The 18,149-nt window shown below is 47.7% G+C and overlaps 2 protein-coding genes across 2 annotated transcripts in view; one reads left to right on the top strand and one right to left on the bottom strand.

Moving 5' to 3' along the window:
- Nucleotides 1-3,710, bottom strand: part of PADI2 (peptidyl arginine deiminase 2) — a 28,040-nt gene extending 24,330 nt beyond the window's left edge. The window contains exon 1 of the mRNA XM_042480229.1: nt 3,436-3,710. Within this exon, the coding sequence (XP_042336163.1) occupies nt 3,436-3,527 (92 nt within the window). The 5' untranslated portion in view covers nt 3,528-3,710. The remainder of the gene's footprint in view (nt 1-3,435) is intronic.
- A 4,978-nt stretch (nt 3,711-8,688) lies between these two features.
- LOC121936372 (protein-arginine deiminase type-3-like) overlaps nt 8,689-18,149 on the top strand; it is a 13,695-nt gene continuing 4,234 nt past the window's right edge. Inside the window, exons 1-12 of the mRNA XM_042478577.1 lie at nt 8,689-8,783; nt 12,388-12,568; nt 12,963-13,035; nt 13,659-13,720; nt 13,834-13,951; nt 14,651-14,776; nt 15,107-15,285; nt 15,551-15,654; nt 15,809-15,932; nt 16,470-16,577; nt 16,949-17,100; nt 17,696-17,840. Coding sequence (XP_042334511.1) covers nt 8,689-8,783; nt 12,388-12,568; nt 12,963-13,035; nt 13,659-13,720; nt 13,834-13,951; nt 14,651-14,776; nt 15,107-15,285; nt 15,551-15,654; nt 15,809-15,932; nt 16,470-16,577; nt 16,949-17,100; nt 17,696-17,840 — 1,467 coding nt within the window. The remainder of the gene's footprint in view (nt 8,784-12,387; nt 12,569-12,962; nt 13,036-13,658; nt 13,721-13,833; nt 13,952-14,650; nt 14,777-15,106; nt 15,286-15,550; nt 15,655-15,808; nt 15,933-16,469; nt 16,578-16,948; nt 17,101-17,695; nt 17,841-18,149) is intronic.

Below are 18,149 nucleotides of genomic sequence, written 5' to 3'. Positions count from 1 at the left end.
TTAAAATGGTCTTAAACTGGGTTATTTCTGCAGTGCACTTTGCACCGACGAAGACGCTGAGCCAGTTTAAGATTTCCCATACAGTCATTAATAAACCACATGAGATGAACTTATAGTTACAGTATTGTTTTTAGCTTTTATTTGGCCAGGTCCGACATTGTTCAGGAATGGTCACCTTGACCGCCCGCATTGGTCATCTTTGGGCTTTGGGGAATGTCAGCTTTCCTTGATGCACATAATGCATGGACCGCGGCATCCCTTTTGCAAACTGGACTTTGGAAGCCCCTTGCCTTTGGAGCTGGGGTTTCTCTCGTCCGTTCGCCTTCTGCTTTCCTCCAAGGACCCCGTTTGCAAAGCGGAGGTGGGCCAGGGACGCGTTTGTCACACTTGAGGCAGCGCTTCAAAAATAGATGTGGGAAGCTAAGGGTGTTATGCAATGGTTCCCAAAAGGGCAAAGTGGGCCTGGCCCAACCGCCTCCGAAGACCCAAAAGAGGAAGGAAGGACGGGTTCGAGTTTCTCACCCACCCACTCGCCCTAATGAAACATGAAGTCAGGGCCCTTGGGGACGAACACATGGACTATCATAATATTTGCATCTCGTACGGATGTGAGAGCCAGTGTGGTGCAATGGTTTGAGCACTGGGCCCTGGCTCTGGAGACCAGGGTTCAAATCCTAGCCCAGTCATGGAAACCCACTGAGCAAGTCACACTCTCTCAGCCTCAGACCGCCTCTGAAGAAAGGGTTGCCTTAGGGTTGCCCTGAGTCAGCAATGACTCGAAGACACACAACGACAACAAATATCTCAACAACTTTGGCCAAGAAAACCTTATAATAGCTTGCCTTAGGACAGGCTTAGGCCATAAATGCCTTGAAGACACAACAGCAACAACAAATATCTCAACAACTCTTGCCAAGAAAACCCTAGGATAGGCTTGCCTTAGGGTTGCCATAAGTGGGAATGACTTGAAGGCACACAACAACAACAACACTTTGCAATGCTTTAGCCCTTGCAACATCTCCCATTTTGCCAACTGATGAACCGCAGAAGCAGCTGGAGAGACAATCTGGTCTTCGTCTTTACTTTGGGTCTTTAGTTTGATCCTGCAAGCTTAACACAACTCTGGGACGGACGACAACAAAATCAACTCGGAAACTGAAACGGAGCCAGAAAGAGAGAAGAATCAAAAGACATTTGAGACTCAGGGCTGCCCCTTTGTATAGTCCTGCACCAAGCCAGGATTTAACAGGGACAGCATAGGAAGGAATTAGCATCTTCTCTGGCAGAGATGCTCCATCAAGTTCTAGAAAAGGCTCTTTCCTGCAAACTGGCATTTGGCTAACACAGCTTTTGAGGGATAAATAAAACAAAGGCAACCCATGACACAATAGGCGCCCGGCCGTGGCATTGCGGTCAGCAAACACCCGAGCGCCCAGCCTGGCAATAATAGTCTCATTTATGGAAGGGACAAAGGCCCACCGGCTGCCAAGGGAGCATTTGCAGTGACAGGCCAGGCTTACAAGGGATTAGTGTCCTTTCTCTTGATGGATGGCCGATTAGAAATAAAAATACGGCCGGCGGGGATGGACCAAGGCAAGGGCCAGGGGCTGGAGTTGCAATGGCCACCCTTTGAGGCTGAGAGTGTGTGACCAGATGATACACATTACATTTGTGACTCATGGTGGGGTTTCCTGCTTGAGGATGGATTCGAACCCTGGTCTCCAGAGTCATGAGAGCCAACAAGGCATAATGGTTTGAGCATTGGACTCAGCCATGAAACCCAGTGTGACTTTAGGTGAGTCACACTCTCTCAACCTCCTCTGAACAAATCTTGCCAATATGCAAGATTTGTCAATATGCAAAAGGTACCTTTATGGGGCAATGCACAACTTTTGCAGCTCCACTGGCTTCTTCTTTGGAAGGCATTTCATAGCTATCAATATGCAAAAGGTACCTTTATGGGGCCAACCAAAATGTGCCATACACATGTTGCAAGCTTGCAAAGCTCCACTGGCCTCTTCTTTGGAAGGCATTTCATTGTTCGTAGGATGCTAAAGGTACTTTTATTAGGCCAACCAAAATGCCCAGTCTGCATGTTTGCAAGCTTCCAAAGCCCCACCAGCTTCTTCTTCAGCTGTTTCTTTGTTGGCCCAATAATATCGAACCCTGTTTGGTGGATTCTGTGTCATTGGCCTTCAAGAGAAGGCGGCTTGGCAGAGGCCCATGTGTCTCTCTGCTCCTCAGGGCCAGGGGCTGACAAGTCACCCACTCCATCTCCATTTCCATCTGCGTCTCCAGGGCTGGAAGCCAAGTGAGGCGTCGCTTTGGCCGGGCAAGAATGCCAGGATTGAGACCTCGATCTCGGCACTTGCAAGGCGGGAGGACCTTTTTTTGGCCGCTCAGATGGACCAAGAGGCTGAGTGACCAGAGAAAGGGGCAGAAAGGAAGCCTGGTCCCAGACTGGCACCAAAAGAGGCAGCATGCACCAAATACAGAGGGCCAGGTGTAATTATTATTATTATTATTATTATTATTATGGTCATAGCATGCAAGGAATCTGGACAGATGATATGCATCACATCTGTGACCCAAGACTTCATGAGCTGCAATAGAAATCAAAGGCAGGAGAGCTCTCTCTTGCAGACATTGTGCCCTCCTCCACATAAGTTGGACTGCAGCTCCCATTGCTCTTAGTCAAATGGGATGTTGGCCCATTAAAGGTAATAGGGAAGGTCAGTGTGATGTACTGAACTGTAACTCTGGAGACCAGGGTTCGATTTCCCACTCGGCCATGGAAACCCATTGGGCGACTTTGGGTGAGTCTCACTCTCTCAGCCCTAGAAAACCTTACGACGGGTTGGCCTTGGGTTCAAGAGCCAACTTGGCAGAGGGGCTTGAGCACTGGACTATGACTCTGGGACCAGGGTCCCCTCTTGGGCATGAAACCCACTGGGCAAGAAGTCACACTCTCTCAGCCTCAGGAGAAGGAAGGAAGGAAGGAAGAAAAGGAAGGGGAAAGAAAGAAAAAAAGAAAGAAAGGAGAGGAGAGGAGAGAAGGAGGGAAAGAAAGAAAGAAAGAAAGGGAAGTGGAAGAGAGCAGAGGAAAGAAGGAAGGAGGGAAGGAAAGAAGGAAGAAGGAAAGGAAGAAAGAGGAAGGGGAAAGGGAAGGAGAGAAGAGAAGAGAAGAGGAAAAAAGGAGGAAAGAAAAAAAGGAAAGAAGGAAAGAGAGATAGATGTATTGATTGATTTCCTCCTCCCTTAAAAGGTCCACCTTTCCCTTTGGCCCTGATCCCTGCCTGCCTTGCATTCCCTTCCTTTCTGCATGCATCTCTTTGCAACAAACTTTGCTCTTCTGTACAGACATATATATATACAGATACTGTACAGAGACATATTTCTGCCGAGAGCTAGACAGCTGTATGTCCCTGGTCTCACCCGTAGACGTCGGTGAGGAGTCGGGTGCCGACCAGGCAGACGGCCTCGATCCTGTTCCCGAACTGGAGCCGGAGGGTGCGATCGCGCGACATGATGCCCGGCGGCGGCGTCCGCACTGGACTGGCCTCTCCTCCTCCTTCCTGGGCTGCTGGAGGCTGGGAAGCAGCAGGAGGCGTCCAGGGGCTGGAGGCTGGCTGCTGGCCCGGCCCTTTTGGCCAGCCATGGGCGGCGGCAGCAGCAGCCCCAGCCTCACTCCATCCTCCTCCTCCTCTTGGCTCAGCCCCCCAAAGCTGTATTTTTAGAAAGAGGAGGGCAGGAGAGACCTCCTCCTCCTCTGGAAGTCCCTTTGCAATAAAGGAGAGGGTGCCTCTGAGCATCCACAGAGCGCCTCCCTTTCAGAGTGTCCTTCCTGGGAGGGCAGTTTTCCCTCAGTGGCTTCCCTCTCCTGCATCCAAGCCCTGAAGCACTCTTGGTCCTGCAAAGGAAGGAAAGAAGAGGAAAAGGAACTTCTTGGCAGCGCCATTCAGAGTAACTTCTTTGTTTTAAATTATTATTGAGGCTGCCATCTATTTGTCCATCCAACTCTCTGTCTGTTTGTCCATCCATCCATCCACCGGTCCATCCATGTGTCTGTCCACCCATCCACCTGTCCATCCAATTGTCTTTTTGTACATCTGTCTGTTTGTCCATCCATCCATCGGTCCATCGGTCCATCCACCAGCCCTCCATCCCTCCATCCATGTGTCCATCTCTCCATCCAACTCTTTGTCTATTTGTTCATCCATCCATCCATCTATTGTTCCATCCACTTGAACATCCATCCATTAGTCTATCCATCCATGCGTCCATGTCTCTGTCCGTCCATTTGTCCACCTGTCCATCCAATTGTCTTTTTGTACATCTGTTTGTCCATCGGTCCATCCACCTGCCCTCCATCCCTGCATCCATGTGCCCATCTGTCCATCCAACTCTCTGTCTATTTGTCCATCCATCCATCCACCTGTCCATCCAGTCGTCTTTTTGTATGTCTATCTGTTTGTCCATCCACCCACCCATGCCTCAATTGGTCCATCCATCCCTCTCTCTGTCTGTCCATCTGCCTGCCTCTTGTCTATCTGAGACACATGTCCCTGATGCTGCAAAGAAGTGCTCAGGGCTGCTATATCTGTCTGTGGCTTCTTCTGTGGCTTCTGGCTGAGGCCTTTCCTTGCTCAAAAGAGCCCTCTGCTGGTATTAAAATCAAATCAAATACAGTACTGTAACACTATGCCCAGAAGCTCCCATTGGGTTCCTGTTGTGCACTGCCTCCAAAAGCCATCGCTTGACCTATGGCCACCTTAAGGCAGTGCTTCATCATGGCACACTTTGCAGCATTGCAGAAATAAATGTCCAAGGGATAGACCCAGGCCTTTTTAAACATAGCTGGCAAAGGTTGGCTGGCCTGCCATGGACCTTAAAATAGGCTGGGCTCCTCAGGGCTTTAGCGCTTCCTCGCACCCGGGGTACACAGATCGTTGTCCCCGGAGAGGTTGCTCGGCTTGTTTTAGAGACGCTTCCTTCCGTTGGGATTCATAGTGCGGGGTGGGAGATGTCAGTGTGAGAAAATGGGATATAACTAAATATAATAATAATAATAATAATAATAATAATAATAATAGGATTGAGTCTATAGGAGTTTATTACATGAATATCCCGGGAAAACTGTGTAATTTACACATAACTATTTCACACGTCACACAAATCCCGCCATTGCAGTATTCACAAAGAAGCATTAACCCGTCTCTTTTTACTTTTGGGATTTTAGCGACAACGCATTTCTGGTATCACTTTATTTGCGCACTTGCATATGATAACCCTTTGCGCAAAGACTCACTGTTTTTGCTTTATTAGGGGGATGCTTTCAATGTGCTTTATTTGCTCTTTAATGCTGGAATTGGCCCCGTTATCACCAGTAGCGCCACTAGATGGCGCTAGATGACCACATGGGACTTACTGGAAGTTGCTTTTGTTGCAAGGAGGTGGAAACCAGTATGGCCAGACCAGTTCCATTTCCTCCTGGGCTGGACCAGGGAAGGCGAATAGCCAGACCAGTGTGACCAGTGAGCCAGGCCAACTGGGCAGACTGGTTCCCCACCCCGCCTGCATGACAAATTGGAGGATTGCTTGATAAAGGCAGGGAGAAGGTGTTGCATTGGACAAAACCTGAGACACATATGTGGGCGTGCGCACTGGTGCATGCATGGCACGCAACCCAGAGCCTGGCCCACGGAGTTGGACGCATGGCTCTTCCTCAAGGGCTTTGCCCAAATCCAGAGGAGAAGGAGGAGGAAATGAAACAGAGAGACTCCTGGTAGTAGTAGTAGGAGTGAATCGGTACAAAATTTGCACACTGTTCATATATACACTTGTTTCTTCATATTCACTAAGGTTAGGGGCACAAGACCCCCACTGTGAATATGGAAAAAAATGCAAATAACAAAAGCACCACCTTGTTACTGGAGAGGAAACCTCTCTAGGAGTCTAGGTCCTCCAGTTCAACTCTGTGGTCAACGTCCAACAGACACTGACCATAGAGTTGGGCTGGAGAGCTACCAAGGCCTAGTAGAGTATTCTCTCTAGGGATCTCTAGGTCCTCCAGGGCAACTCTGTGGTCAACGTCCAAAAGACACAGACCATAGAACTGCACTGGAGGAGTTATAAAGACCTAGGCCTGTTACAGACTGCCAAAATAAAGCTGCTTCGGGTCTCTTTGGAGATATGCTATTTAAATGATGCATGGGTTCTAAGAATCCGGAAGCTGCACCAAAGCTGCACTCCAGTGCTTAGGAATGGAGTGTGGCTTTGGCGCGACCTCCGGACTCTTAGGACCCATGCATCATTTAAATAGCATATCTCCAAAGAGACCCGAAGCAGCTTTATTTTGGCAGTCTTAACAGGCCATTGTAAAGCATTCCCTCTAGGAATCTCTAGTTCTTTCAATGCAACTTTTAGTTAAAGTTTGGCTTTTTGGCTCCATCGATTCAGCGCAAGTGTGAACCGGATGTGGATCGGAATCGATTTAAATTTTTGAACTGATTCATTTGTCAATATATGAACCACAAGTGGGTTATTTAGAGGGCAAAAAAATGCAATCAGGGCTAACGTAGGCCAAAGTAGTGTCACACCGGATTATCTCTGCAGTGCGGATGCAGCCACAGTTTGCAACAGGAATGGAATAATGTCCCACAGCTCTTCGCAGCAAAGTTACTTGTTCCCATTAATGGCTGAGGGTTGCATGGTTTTCTGTCCAAGCATTTACACTCCTAATAGTTAAAATTGTCCGGATTCTTTTTCCTTCCTTCTTTTCATCCGAAGCAGACTCTGAGTAATAGAGCCACCAAAAACGGAGCAGCGTGCGAAAGGCAAGGCTGGCTCTGCCATAAATCACTTGGCTCCGACGAAGGGCCTTAATCATCCTTTAATGCGCAGGTTTGGCTCAGGCTGTCTGGCGCTGGCCATAGATCATCATGCCTTGCCATGTTCACTTAATTATACGCACTATTAAAAAAAATACCCCCTAAATAAATAAAGTGATACCCCAATAAAGAGTGACTTCACTCATTCTGGATGGAAGGAAGGAGCAAAACTGAGGGATGCTTTGAGCTGCTTTATGGGGTCTGTCCGCACTGCAGAAATAATCCAGTTTGGGATTGCTACAAATGGCTAGTAGAGTATTCTCTCTAGGAATCTCTAGGTCTTTCGGCGCAACCTTTTGTTAAAGTTGACCATAGAGTTGTACTGGAGGACCTAGATATTCCTAGAGAGGACACAGTAATCAAATCCGTGAATAATCAAATCCACAAATATCAAAGCCGCCAATATGGAGGGAGGAGTGTATTTCCAAATCTGGAAAAATCCCAAAATGCTTCTGGTCTGGATCATTTTGGATCGTAAGGGGGACTCTACCTGCAATTCTGAAGGCGAGGTCCCCAGCGTTTGCGCATGCCTGGGGTGAGGCATCCCCATTCATTGGCAATTTGGCTCATTAAACCCATGGGATAAAGCCGGATAACTGGCTGGCTCTCACTTATCCTTCTGCAGCCTTCCCTCCTTTGCCTGCAATTAGCCAGAAAGGATTAGAAAACCACCGGCTGCAATTAGGCGCACGGCGTATTAATTAAGGCAAGCAATTAGCAGCTTAAGGAGATGATTACATTGCCGTGGAAGGAGGCGGTGGTTGAGTTTTTGGTGGAGACAAGGACTCGGAGACCATATCCGTATTGTCCGTATTAGTCCTGGTGAGTTGCCACCAACTCGGAAAAGTTATTTTTTTGGAGAACCAGGTTCGAATCCTCACTTAGCCGTGATGGGCAAATCACACTCTCTCAGCCCAAAGGAAGGCAACGACAAACCCCTCTGGCCAAGAAAACCCCAAGACAGGGTCGCCTTAGGGTTGCCATTACAACTCGAAGGCATGCAACAACAACAACAGCAATAATTCCTAGGAACTGACCACAGAATCACGCCGGAGGACCTACAAACACCTGGAGAAGTGTTATCTCTAAGAAACTCTGCTACTCAGTGGTCAACAACTGCCAGGAGTTGACCAAGGATTGGCCGGAGGACCTACAAATGCCCAGGTCCTAGGAAGCTAGGTCCTCCAATGCAACTCTGTGGCCAATCTCTGACAGACTTGCACTGGAAAGCCTAGAGATTCCTAGAGAGAACATATAACCAAATCCGCCAAAGTCACAGCTGCGAATGCGGAGGGACGCGCGCATGGCCTCGGAGAATGCGGCATCCTTGAAGACATGTCCCTTTCGCACCGTTGCCCTGCTCCAGCCTTGCAGACTAAACACAATCCCTTATAGCCTTCTGAGTAATACGTTGTCGGGAAATACACAAATAGCTAAATTATAGCGTTTCGTTGGAGACAGACCTGCCCTTGCTGTTGAAAGTACAATGTTCCCAGTGATCCAACACCCTCAACACGCCCAAAGGGCTTCTTTCTTAAGAGGCTTGGGCTGAGGATTTCAGGGGAGAGTTTGCACCTCTTCTTCTTCCTTCCCTCCTTATATCCAAAGAAGATATAGAAACGCAAGCCAGCTGTGGCTCCAGAAGGTGGACTCTCTGCTCCATGACCATCCATTTGGACAACTTTTGTATTGGTTTGACTGCAAAACTGGACAACTGGGGCATTGCAAAGTCTGCAGTGGTTGCATTGGTTTGACAGCAAGACAAGGACAGTTGCGTTTTCTCTCCTCGGAGACCACAATGGTGGCCAAGCAGAGGGTCATCCGGGTGTCCACCGAACAGCCCAACTACGCTGTTTGTGTCCTGGGGATCGAAGTCTCCATAGACATCTATGGGTAAGCGAGGACGTTTTATGAGAAAGGGGTCTTTAAAACCGTGCATGATGTGCTGGGTAGACCGAGGGATCCGATCTCGGCCATGGCTGAGCTTAGGGAAACCACTTGTTCTCTCTTACTATCCTACTGTATGGGGTTGTTGTAGGGACTACAGGGATGGTGTATGGGGGGCACTGGAAGGGAATAGGCCCTATAAGAGCCAGTGGGGTGTAGCGTTGGGCTGGGACTTAGCGTCATGCCTAGGCCAGAGGACGACTCGGAGGACCCAGAGCCTCTGGGGCCTGAGCCTGCAATTGAGAAGCCTTAGCAGAGTCTGTGGCCTTTCCAGAGGTTCAGAAGCCAAGTCTGTCTGGGGCTGAGTCTATGGACATAGAGGAGGGTCAGGGAAGCCTACCTTCAGGGAGCACTGAGCCAAAAAGGAGAGCCTTCGAAGGTTGCAGAAGCTGTATCAGAAAGAAACTGCTAAGCAGACAAAGCTGAATGGCTGCTGCCTTCCTCTCTGGGCAGCTGGAGCATCTGTGTCTCATTGCCAGTGATTGCACGACCTTTTGGGAGGAAAGACTCTGTCTCTGTCTCCTGAACCTTGGCTTCTTGGACCGCTGACCCCTCTTGGTCATCTGGAACCCTTGGCCTTGGATGGCCTTATCGACCCCCCTGTATGATAACCTTGGACATCTGGACAGCTCTTTTGGTAATCCCTCTTGTGATGCTGCATTTGGACTCAAAGACTTTGTTACTTGGCTCTGGCTCCACCAGTCGTTTGTTTGTTTGGGAACCCAGCTGGCCTTAGCAGCCATTTGGCCACCTCCCCGGACCCTTAGTTTAAGGACCTTGCAAAACAGTAGTTCCTAAACTTTGGCCCTCCAGATGTTTTGGACTTCCGATCCCAGGACTGTTGGTCAAGCTTTATTCCAGTGGTTCCCAACGTTTGGAATAAAAGCTTTTCAACTGAAGAATCGTTGCATTCAAGATGGGAGGAACGTGAGGTTTTAAATACAGTGGTCCCTCCATGTTTGCTAGGGTTAGGGGCACAGGACCCCCGTGAAAGTGCAACCGACTTTGAGACCTACAAATGCCTAGAGCAGTGTCTTCTCTAGTAACCTCTAATTCTTCCAACACAACTCTATGGTCAATTCCCAACCTAGGCAGAACATATTGATCGAATCTGCAAATAGTATTTGCAAACGTCAAATGTGGGGGCTGACTGTCGTTCAAATGTGGGGGCAAAGCAAATGGGACAAATGTATCCTACCATTTTTCTAAATCCCTGGAAATAAAGCAAGGGCAGATTTCATATTTCTGAATCCAAACTTCATGGCTTTGCAATGCAGACGGATGAGTCGGAAGCCTTCGATCTCAGCAAGGAGTACGAATAATTTCCCCCCTCCTTACGAAAATTGCAAAGAGGAGCAATGCAAACGGGTGGAGATGGATAAGGCGTGCAAATACTTGAACCGCAAACAGAAGAGACACACACACCCCTGCAAACCATACACTATTTCTGCCCACCGTGACACCATCTTGCAACTCTTGAAGCGAAGAAGCAGGTGTCAAGATTTGAGCTTCTTCTTCATGGTTTCTGCCTTCCTGGTGACACACAGGTCCCTTTGTTGGCTTTACTGCCAGAAGACAGCAGCTACTCCTCTGGAATCTGTCAGACGCAAAAAGGGTGGATCTGAAACGTTCTTTTTATACAATTCAATAAAGAAGGCAGGTGTTTGTTTTGGAAGCTCTTTTTGGACCAAGAGTTGTCCATTAGAGAAACCAGTTCGGCTGCAAGGAGTGTTTCTTCGTGTGCCTTTGAGATTTCTCCTTTGTTTGATTGGGGAATCAATTTTACTCCAACTATCTATCTATCTATCTATCTATCTATCTATCTATCATCTATCATCTATCTATGTCATCAATCTATTATTGAATTGTGACTCTGAATATGAGGGTTCAATTCTATACTTAGCCATTAAACCCACTGGGTGACCTTCCTTCCTTCCTTCCTTCCTTCCTTCCTTCCTTCCTTCCTTCCATCCATCCATCCATCTTACCTATCTATCATTGAACTTTGACTCTAAAGACCAGGGTTCAATTTCACACTCAGCCATTAAACCCACTGACCTTCCTTCCTCCCTTCTTTCCTTCCTTTCTTCCTTCCTTCCTTCCTTCCTTCCTTCCTTCTATCTGTCTGTCTGTCTGTCTGTCTGTCTGTCTATCCATCCATCCATCCATCCACCCATCCATCATATCTATCTATTATTGAACTGTGACTCCAAAAACCAGGGTTCAGTCCCACACTCGGCCATTAAACCCACTGACCTTCTTTCCATCCATCCATCCATCTATTGTTGGACTATGACTCTGGAGACCAGGGTTCAAATCCCCACTCAGCCATGGAAACCCATTGGATGACTTTGAGCAAGTCGCACTCTCTCAACCTCAGGGGAAGTCAATGGCAAAACAAAACAAATCTTGCCAGGAAAAGCCTGGCATAAGTACATCTTAGGACACTGTGAGTCAGAAACAACCTGAAGGCAGACAACTGTCATGACCCCCAAACCTTCTCCAAGTGTCATAAACATTATCCCAAAACCATCCTCCATTCGTCTTAACACACTCTTCCGTCTTGTTCCGCAAACTCTTTGCAAGGGCTATGGCAACAGATTGCAAATTTCCCTCCATGGTCCTGGGCTTTCTTCTCTGCTTTATGGGGTGGACTTTGAGGTTGTAAGCAAAGGCAAGGCGGTTTTATTGTGATGCGATGATTTCTTATTTAGTGGGCCTTTTACGCTACCCTTTTAGTCTTTTACGTCCTGGGCATTTATCCCTTTGCAGACTTTCAGGATGGTCCTCACATGAGTCGGAAACTCTTGCACACATGTAGGAAAGAGCGTTAAAAGCAAAATGCTCCTACTTGAACCTATAAATGCATGAGAAATATATACACACTCACACATATACATGCACCCTTTTCTTTTTTTGGTCCATTGCTCCCCCAAAACACGACTAGCTCTTGCAATCCTGCTTAACAGGTGCATTACTACGGATCATAAATCCAGCAGAACGACTGCAAGGAGCTGCGTTAAATGGGGTTTATGGCTAGATTTATTGCCCCCCACTTTCCAACCTCTTAAATCCTGTCTGCTGACAGATTCATATCTCTCTTTACAAGTGGCTTCAAGGCACTGGCGGAGCCGGCGAGAAGGAAGGAGCGCGGAAATGGCAAAAAGAAAGGAAGAATAAACGGAAAAAGCAATCATTTATATCCTAAAGCTGCTAGGTGTGCGTGTGTCCTCCTCCGTTGTTTCCCATATCCTCCCACTGTTCCAATTCTGGAATGATAAAAGCCATTAAAAACCACAATTGATTATTATTATTATTATTAACCTTTATTGATCCCAATGAATCCTCTGCCATCCCACTTTAAAATGTCTCAGTTCCTTGCTCTTCCTCCACCTTTGTTCTCAGATTACTCCAATTGCTGCAAGCTGAGTACAAAGCACAAAAGTAGTTTGCAATCAGCAAAATGGAGAGGAGAGGAGAGGATCTTGCCCTTTTCCAACTAAATTGACCTCTTCCTCCTCTTCTTCCTCTTCTTTGGCTTTGTCTGTAGGTCCATCCCCAAGGGGTCAACGTCCTTTGATGTCCGTGGGACCGCTGGCGTCGGGGTCTATGTGGTCTACAACCCAGAGGTGGTCACCGCCCTCAAAGGACCGTCCAAGTGGCCACTGGACGTAGGCGTGGAGGTCAGAGTGACCATGAAGAGCCCCAGCAAAGTGGTCAATGACAACAAGGTGAGCGGACAAACTACATCCAGAAGGCCTTATTAAATATGAAAAACATAGCAAAAACAAACAATACAAAAACACGCAATATCCATAATATCAGCATTACATCCTACACATGCTACACAAACAAATATATCCACACACCTAGAGATCCTAACTAACATAGAACAGCAAGAACATTCTTTCATTATCAATGGTTATATTTCGATTTCTAACTAAACTTCCTGGACAAAGAAGGTCATTTTCTCTGACGTCGTGTGTAATATTTTCCTTATTCTCTCTCAATCCAGTCTCTGGATCATTTAGCCATATTATAAACTACAAAAATGAAACAAGATAAAAATGAAAAAGAATACATTTTGTCATTTCCTTAATAATTTGGCGCTGCGTTTTCCTTTAGGTTCGGGTCTCGTATTACGGACCGACGGGGCAGACGCCCATCGCCAGCGCTTGGTTGTATATCACTTGCATGGGTAAGTAAGCATATCCGCTCACATTTTACTGCAGATGAAAACAGGGGCATAATGTGTGGGCCAAGCAGCATCAGAAAATGGTTGTGATTGCAAAAGTTATTAGCGGAGGAAAATTCACAAGGTGCAGCGGTTTGCTTTTGCTGGAGCCAACTGGGAAGGGCAAGGTTTGGCCCCCGAACCGAATGCAAAACCGTTCTTGCACTTTGCAATTTGAAATGAAATAAGCGAAAGCTGGAGGCGCATAAAGAAGCTGGGGCATTCGAAAAGCATCTGGAAAAGTGGCAATACACTTTTAATCAATCCAAATTAATCAAGCCGAATTGGAACAGTTTGCAGGGTATATGGAGAATCTCATGCAAAGTCTTTGGCATTTAGCTCCCTGTTAGGATTCTTGGCTTGAAACCTCCATCCGTTTCAAGGAAGGAAGGAAGGAAGGAAGGAAGGATAATAATGATACTAATAATAAATTTGTTACCTGCCCTCCCTGAGAATCGAGGGAGGGAACAACAGCAATTAACAGACTAAAAAATGCCAGCTGGTTTTGCAAGCAATAGATATTTATTTGCAACATCAGGGATGCATTTGGGGACCCTAATGTTTTAATTTTGGGCCGTAATTCCTAGCGATGTCTCTGGACGCCGATACCGGACGAACCGGGATGGTAGAGAGCAAGGCAACCAACAAGGTAAAGAATGGATCTTTTTATATCTTGGTCTGAAAGGGCGGGATGGAAAGATTTCAACAAATAAAGGAAATGATAGGAGAGGAGATGGGATTTATTATTGTTCTTCTTTGCAGACAAAATGGACCTGGGGCCCAAACGGAGAAGGCGCCATTCTCTTGGTGAACTGCGACAGGGACGGTCCAAGTTCTGGAAATATGGATAACGCTTATCCTTATGTGCGGTCCCATGCAGGTATTCCACCCATTCGTGTGGATTTGCATGCGCGGTGAAGGGAATCGAGCATAGAGTCATGAGAGAGACCTCAAGGGCCATCCATTCCAACCCCATTCTGCCATTGAAGAAGACGCCATCCAAGCCCTCCCTCAAACAGATGGCCATCCAGGCTCTGTTTCCAAACCTCCAAAGGAGGACATGCCCCTATGGATTTTGGGGTGTTCCTTGGGGTGCTCCTGAAGGGTGTCTCTATGGCTTTGCCTTGGGCTTCACTGACTCCCAAGTCCACCTCTGGCTCCATGTGAACCCACTCCTGTATTTTAAGTCTGAACTTCAATGGACCTGTTTAGGGAAACAGAATTAAGACCCTTTCCTTAGAATAAAAAACAGAGCTGGTTCACCATCCCACAAACCATCACTTCTCTTTCTCCTTCCTCTTCCGCTTCCTCTCCTTCCTCTTCTCCTTCCACTTCTCTTTCTCCTTCCTCTTCCTCTTCCTCTCCTTCCTCTTCTCCTTCCTCTTCTCCTTCTCTTTTCTCCTTCCACTTCTCTTTCTCCTTCCTCTTCTCCTCCTCCTCCTACTTCCTCCTCTTCTCCTTTTCCTTCCTCTTCTCCTTCTCATCCTTCCTCTTCTCCTTCTCCTTTTCTTTCTCCTCCTCCTCATCTTCTTCCTCCTTCTGTACCTTCTTCTGATGGTTGCTTTGCATCTTTCCCAAGACTTGCAAGACTTGTCTTTGGTGGTCCTCAACACCGAGGGTCCGGCCGACGTCTTTGAGAGCCACACTCTGCTTCTCCACATCTCCATGTTTGATGCAACCAGAGTGAGGGTCTTCCAAGAAGGTGGTGAGCATCCCTTTCACCATTGTGTATGTGCTTTCATGTCGTTTCCAACTTATGGCGACCCTGAGGTGCGCCTATCATGGGTTGTCTTGGCAAGGTTTGTTCAGAGGAGGTTGGCCATTGCCTTCCCTTGAGGCTGAGAGAGTGTGATTTCTTGCCCAAGACTAACTGGGACCATTGGTGCCAAATTGGGATAGCTGGAGAGTTTGCAAGAACACATGCTTTGGGTCAATGGGATTGCCATAAGGGTTGGGTCATAACCATAACCGATTCACCAAAGGATCAGCTTTAGTTGGGAACATTTTGGACACGCTCCTTCATATTTTTCTGCAGGGAACGCATCCCTTTCCAGCTATGAGCATATCTTGGGGTCCGACAAACTCTCTCATACAGTGGGATGCAAAGGCGGAAAAGAGCGGCACGCTTTCTACGTGGAAGGACTGGCATTTCCAGACGCGGATTTCAAAGGCCTGGTTTACTTGAACGCCACCCTCTTGGAGCGGGCCAGCCAGGTACATTTCTCACAGCGACAGACCCTCCGACTATCCCAGTTTAGCAGGAACAATCTCAACCTTCAGCCTTCCCATTTCCTAAACTGCTTTTCAAATGTCCCGGTTTCTCCCTCATTATCAGCGCATTATCAGCGCTACCAGCAACAAGATTCGGTCCCATAAGTCTCCTTCCTTTAATAGCTTTCTTAAATTAAGGTCACAGGTTGAAATTATCCTCTTTTCCTGCTCTTTTTCTCTTGTATTTCCTATCTTGGCTTCCTTGCAGAATTCGCCGGCCACCCCGGTTTTCACGGAGACGGTGGTTTTCCGGGTGGCTCCGTGGCTGATGACGTCCAGCACAATGAAGCCTTTGGAGATCTTTGTCTGCAGGTAAAAATAAAGACCCCGAAACCCCAACTTGGCAGCTAAGGTCTTAGGTTGCCAAGGCCAATCCTGAAGTGCTCCTCTACACTAGCCATAATATTGGACTATGCATTGCCTGTTTAACAAGAACCTCTTTATTTGTATGCCATGTCCACTCCAGCATTAAAAAAGGTCACAACACCAACGAGAAGTTCTTGGAGGCCATAAAGGCCCTGGCAGAGAAAGCTGGCTGTAAGTTGACCGTTTGCCCTGAGATGGAAAACCGGGGTGACCGATGGATCCAGGTACCCTTCCTTGAGTTTTGCATGTTCATGGGGCACCCTTACCCTCCAAATGTCCCAATTTGGCAGAGAAAGTCCCAAAAAATCCTTTGCCTTCCCACTTTTCCAGCTCCTTTTCTGTCCCCTCCTTAGCTTATTTCAATGGCTGCAAATTGAATTGGAAAAGTGCGCAGCCCCTTGTGCTCCCAAGACGCTCCTTTTTGCAATGGCTTTTTGTGGCTGTCCCAAACTTGAGCTGGGAAAGAATAGGATTCTATTATAGGGCATTGCAGAATTGATGCAGCTTGAGACCGCCATGGCTCCAAGCTATGGAGATGTTTGCACTTTTGTGAGGTCTTCGGCCTCCGCAGAGAGAGCTCTGGCGCCCCGACGAACTACGGATCCAGAGTGATTCCATAGCGCATTAAAGTGGCATCAAAGTGCATTAAATACTGCACCCAAAGGCACTTTGAACCTTGCAGGGACCCCTTGGAGGCTCCTGAGCCGAAGCAATGTGGCAGAATGACCCAAATCCTGACCCAAACTTTATCCACCCAGCAGGACGAGATGGAGTTCGGTTACGTGGAAGCCCCCCATAAAACCTTCCCGGTGGTCTTCGACTCTCCCAGGAACCGAGGCCTCGTGGAGTTCCCTTTCAAGAAGATTCTGGTAAGGCGCCTTTCCTCCATTTGTCCCATTACGCAGAACGGACCCTCCCTTTGGAATAGAAACGCACTTGCTATTGCTATTGATTGGGGGAGAGATATTGGAATAATGAGGGTTCCCAGGTCTTTGGAGTCTCACAGCCTGGACCATATTCTCCAGTCCTTTGGAAAGAATCTCAGGTTGTGAGCATGGCCTTAAAAATGGTATCTTCACCCATTTGTTATGATATATGGGGTCTCTCATGATATGTCATGATATCCAGGACCTGTCCGGTATCCTTTCCTCTGGAAATAAATGTCATTTTCCAGTCCAAGACAAAAAGCTGAAAGGAGTAGCTTCCTGGGAAATGTATATTTTCTTCTCTGCCCTTTGAGGGTCCAGATTTTGGGTACGTCACCCGGGAACCCAAGAACGGACGCATCTCCAGCTTGGATTCATTTGGGAACCTGGACTTAAGTCCTCCGGTGAAAGTCAAAGGGAAGGAGTATCCGCTGGGAAGGATCCTCATCGGAAGCAGTTTTCCTGGGTGAGTTTTCGTAGGCGGCATCCGCACTGCAGAAATAACCCACTTTCACACCATATATATGGATGATATTGGAGTTACGTTGCAAGCCCTGCTTCCATTTCAGAGAGGAGCAGGGAATCATGAAAGCATGAACTAATGGACTGCATCTCCCCTTGCTCTTTACCACTGGCCATGTTGGCTGGGGCTGATGGGAGTTGCAATCCAACAACATTTGGAGACCCACACGTTCCTCAAGTCTGGATTCAGGCTCGGATGCAAGGTATAGCTATGCCATGGTCCTCCAGATGTTTTGGACTTCAGCACCCAGAATGCCTGACTGTCCACCAAGTTGGCTGGGGGTTCTGGGTGCTGAAGTCCAAAACTCTTTGGGAAACCTTGCTGTAGATGTTTGACACGACTTTAGCTCCACCCTCTTGGGATTTGTAGTTTGGTGAACCACCAAGAGGGAACCACAAATCCCAGTTTTCCATGGAAGGACCACTTACTTAAAGTGGTGTCAAGCCGCATTATTTCAGCAGCATAGATGCACCCCAAGTCTAATGCCACTTCTCTATCTGTCTCTTTCTCCTTCCCAAATATGTCCCTTAAACCTTAGGTCTGGCAACAGGAAAATGGCCAAAATTGTCCGGGATTTCCTCTACGCCCAGAAAGTCCAGTCCCCCGTGGAGCTCTATTCGGACTGGCTGACCGTCGGACATGTGGACGAATTCCTCAGCTTCGTCCCGGCTCCTGACAGAAAGGTATATATTCAATCCCAGTTTTTGGGGAGACATTTTGCATGGCACCAATGGTCCCCAAACTCTGGTCTTCTGGGAATTTGGGACTTGGGCTCCCAGAAGCCTCCATGGTCAGGGGATTCTGGGACCTGAAACACATGGAAGACCAATAGTCAGGGGATTCTGAGACTTGAAACACATGGAAGACCAATGGTCAGGGGATTCTGGGAGCTGGAACACATGGAAGACCAATGGTCAGGGGATTCTGGGACCTGAAACACATGGAAGACCAATGGTCAGGGGATTCTGGGAGCTGGAACACATGGAAGACCA

The sequence above is a fragment of the Sceloporus undulatus genome, chromosome 7, assembly GCF_019175285.1.
Source record: "Sceloporus undulatus isolate JIND9_A2432 ecotype Alabama chromosome 7, SceUnd_v1.1, whole genome shotgun sequence".
NCBI classification, from domain to species: Eukaryota; Metazoa; Chordata; class Lepidosauria; order Squamata; family Phrynosomatidae; genus Sceloporus; species Sceloporus undulatus.
This window is presented reverse-complemented; position numbering and strand designations above follow the sequence as displayed.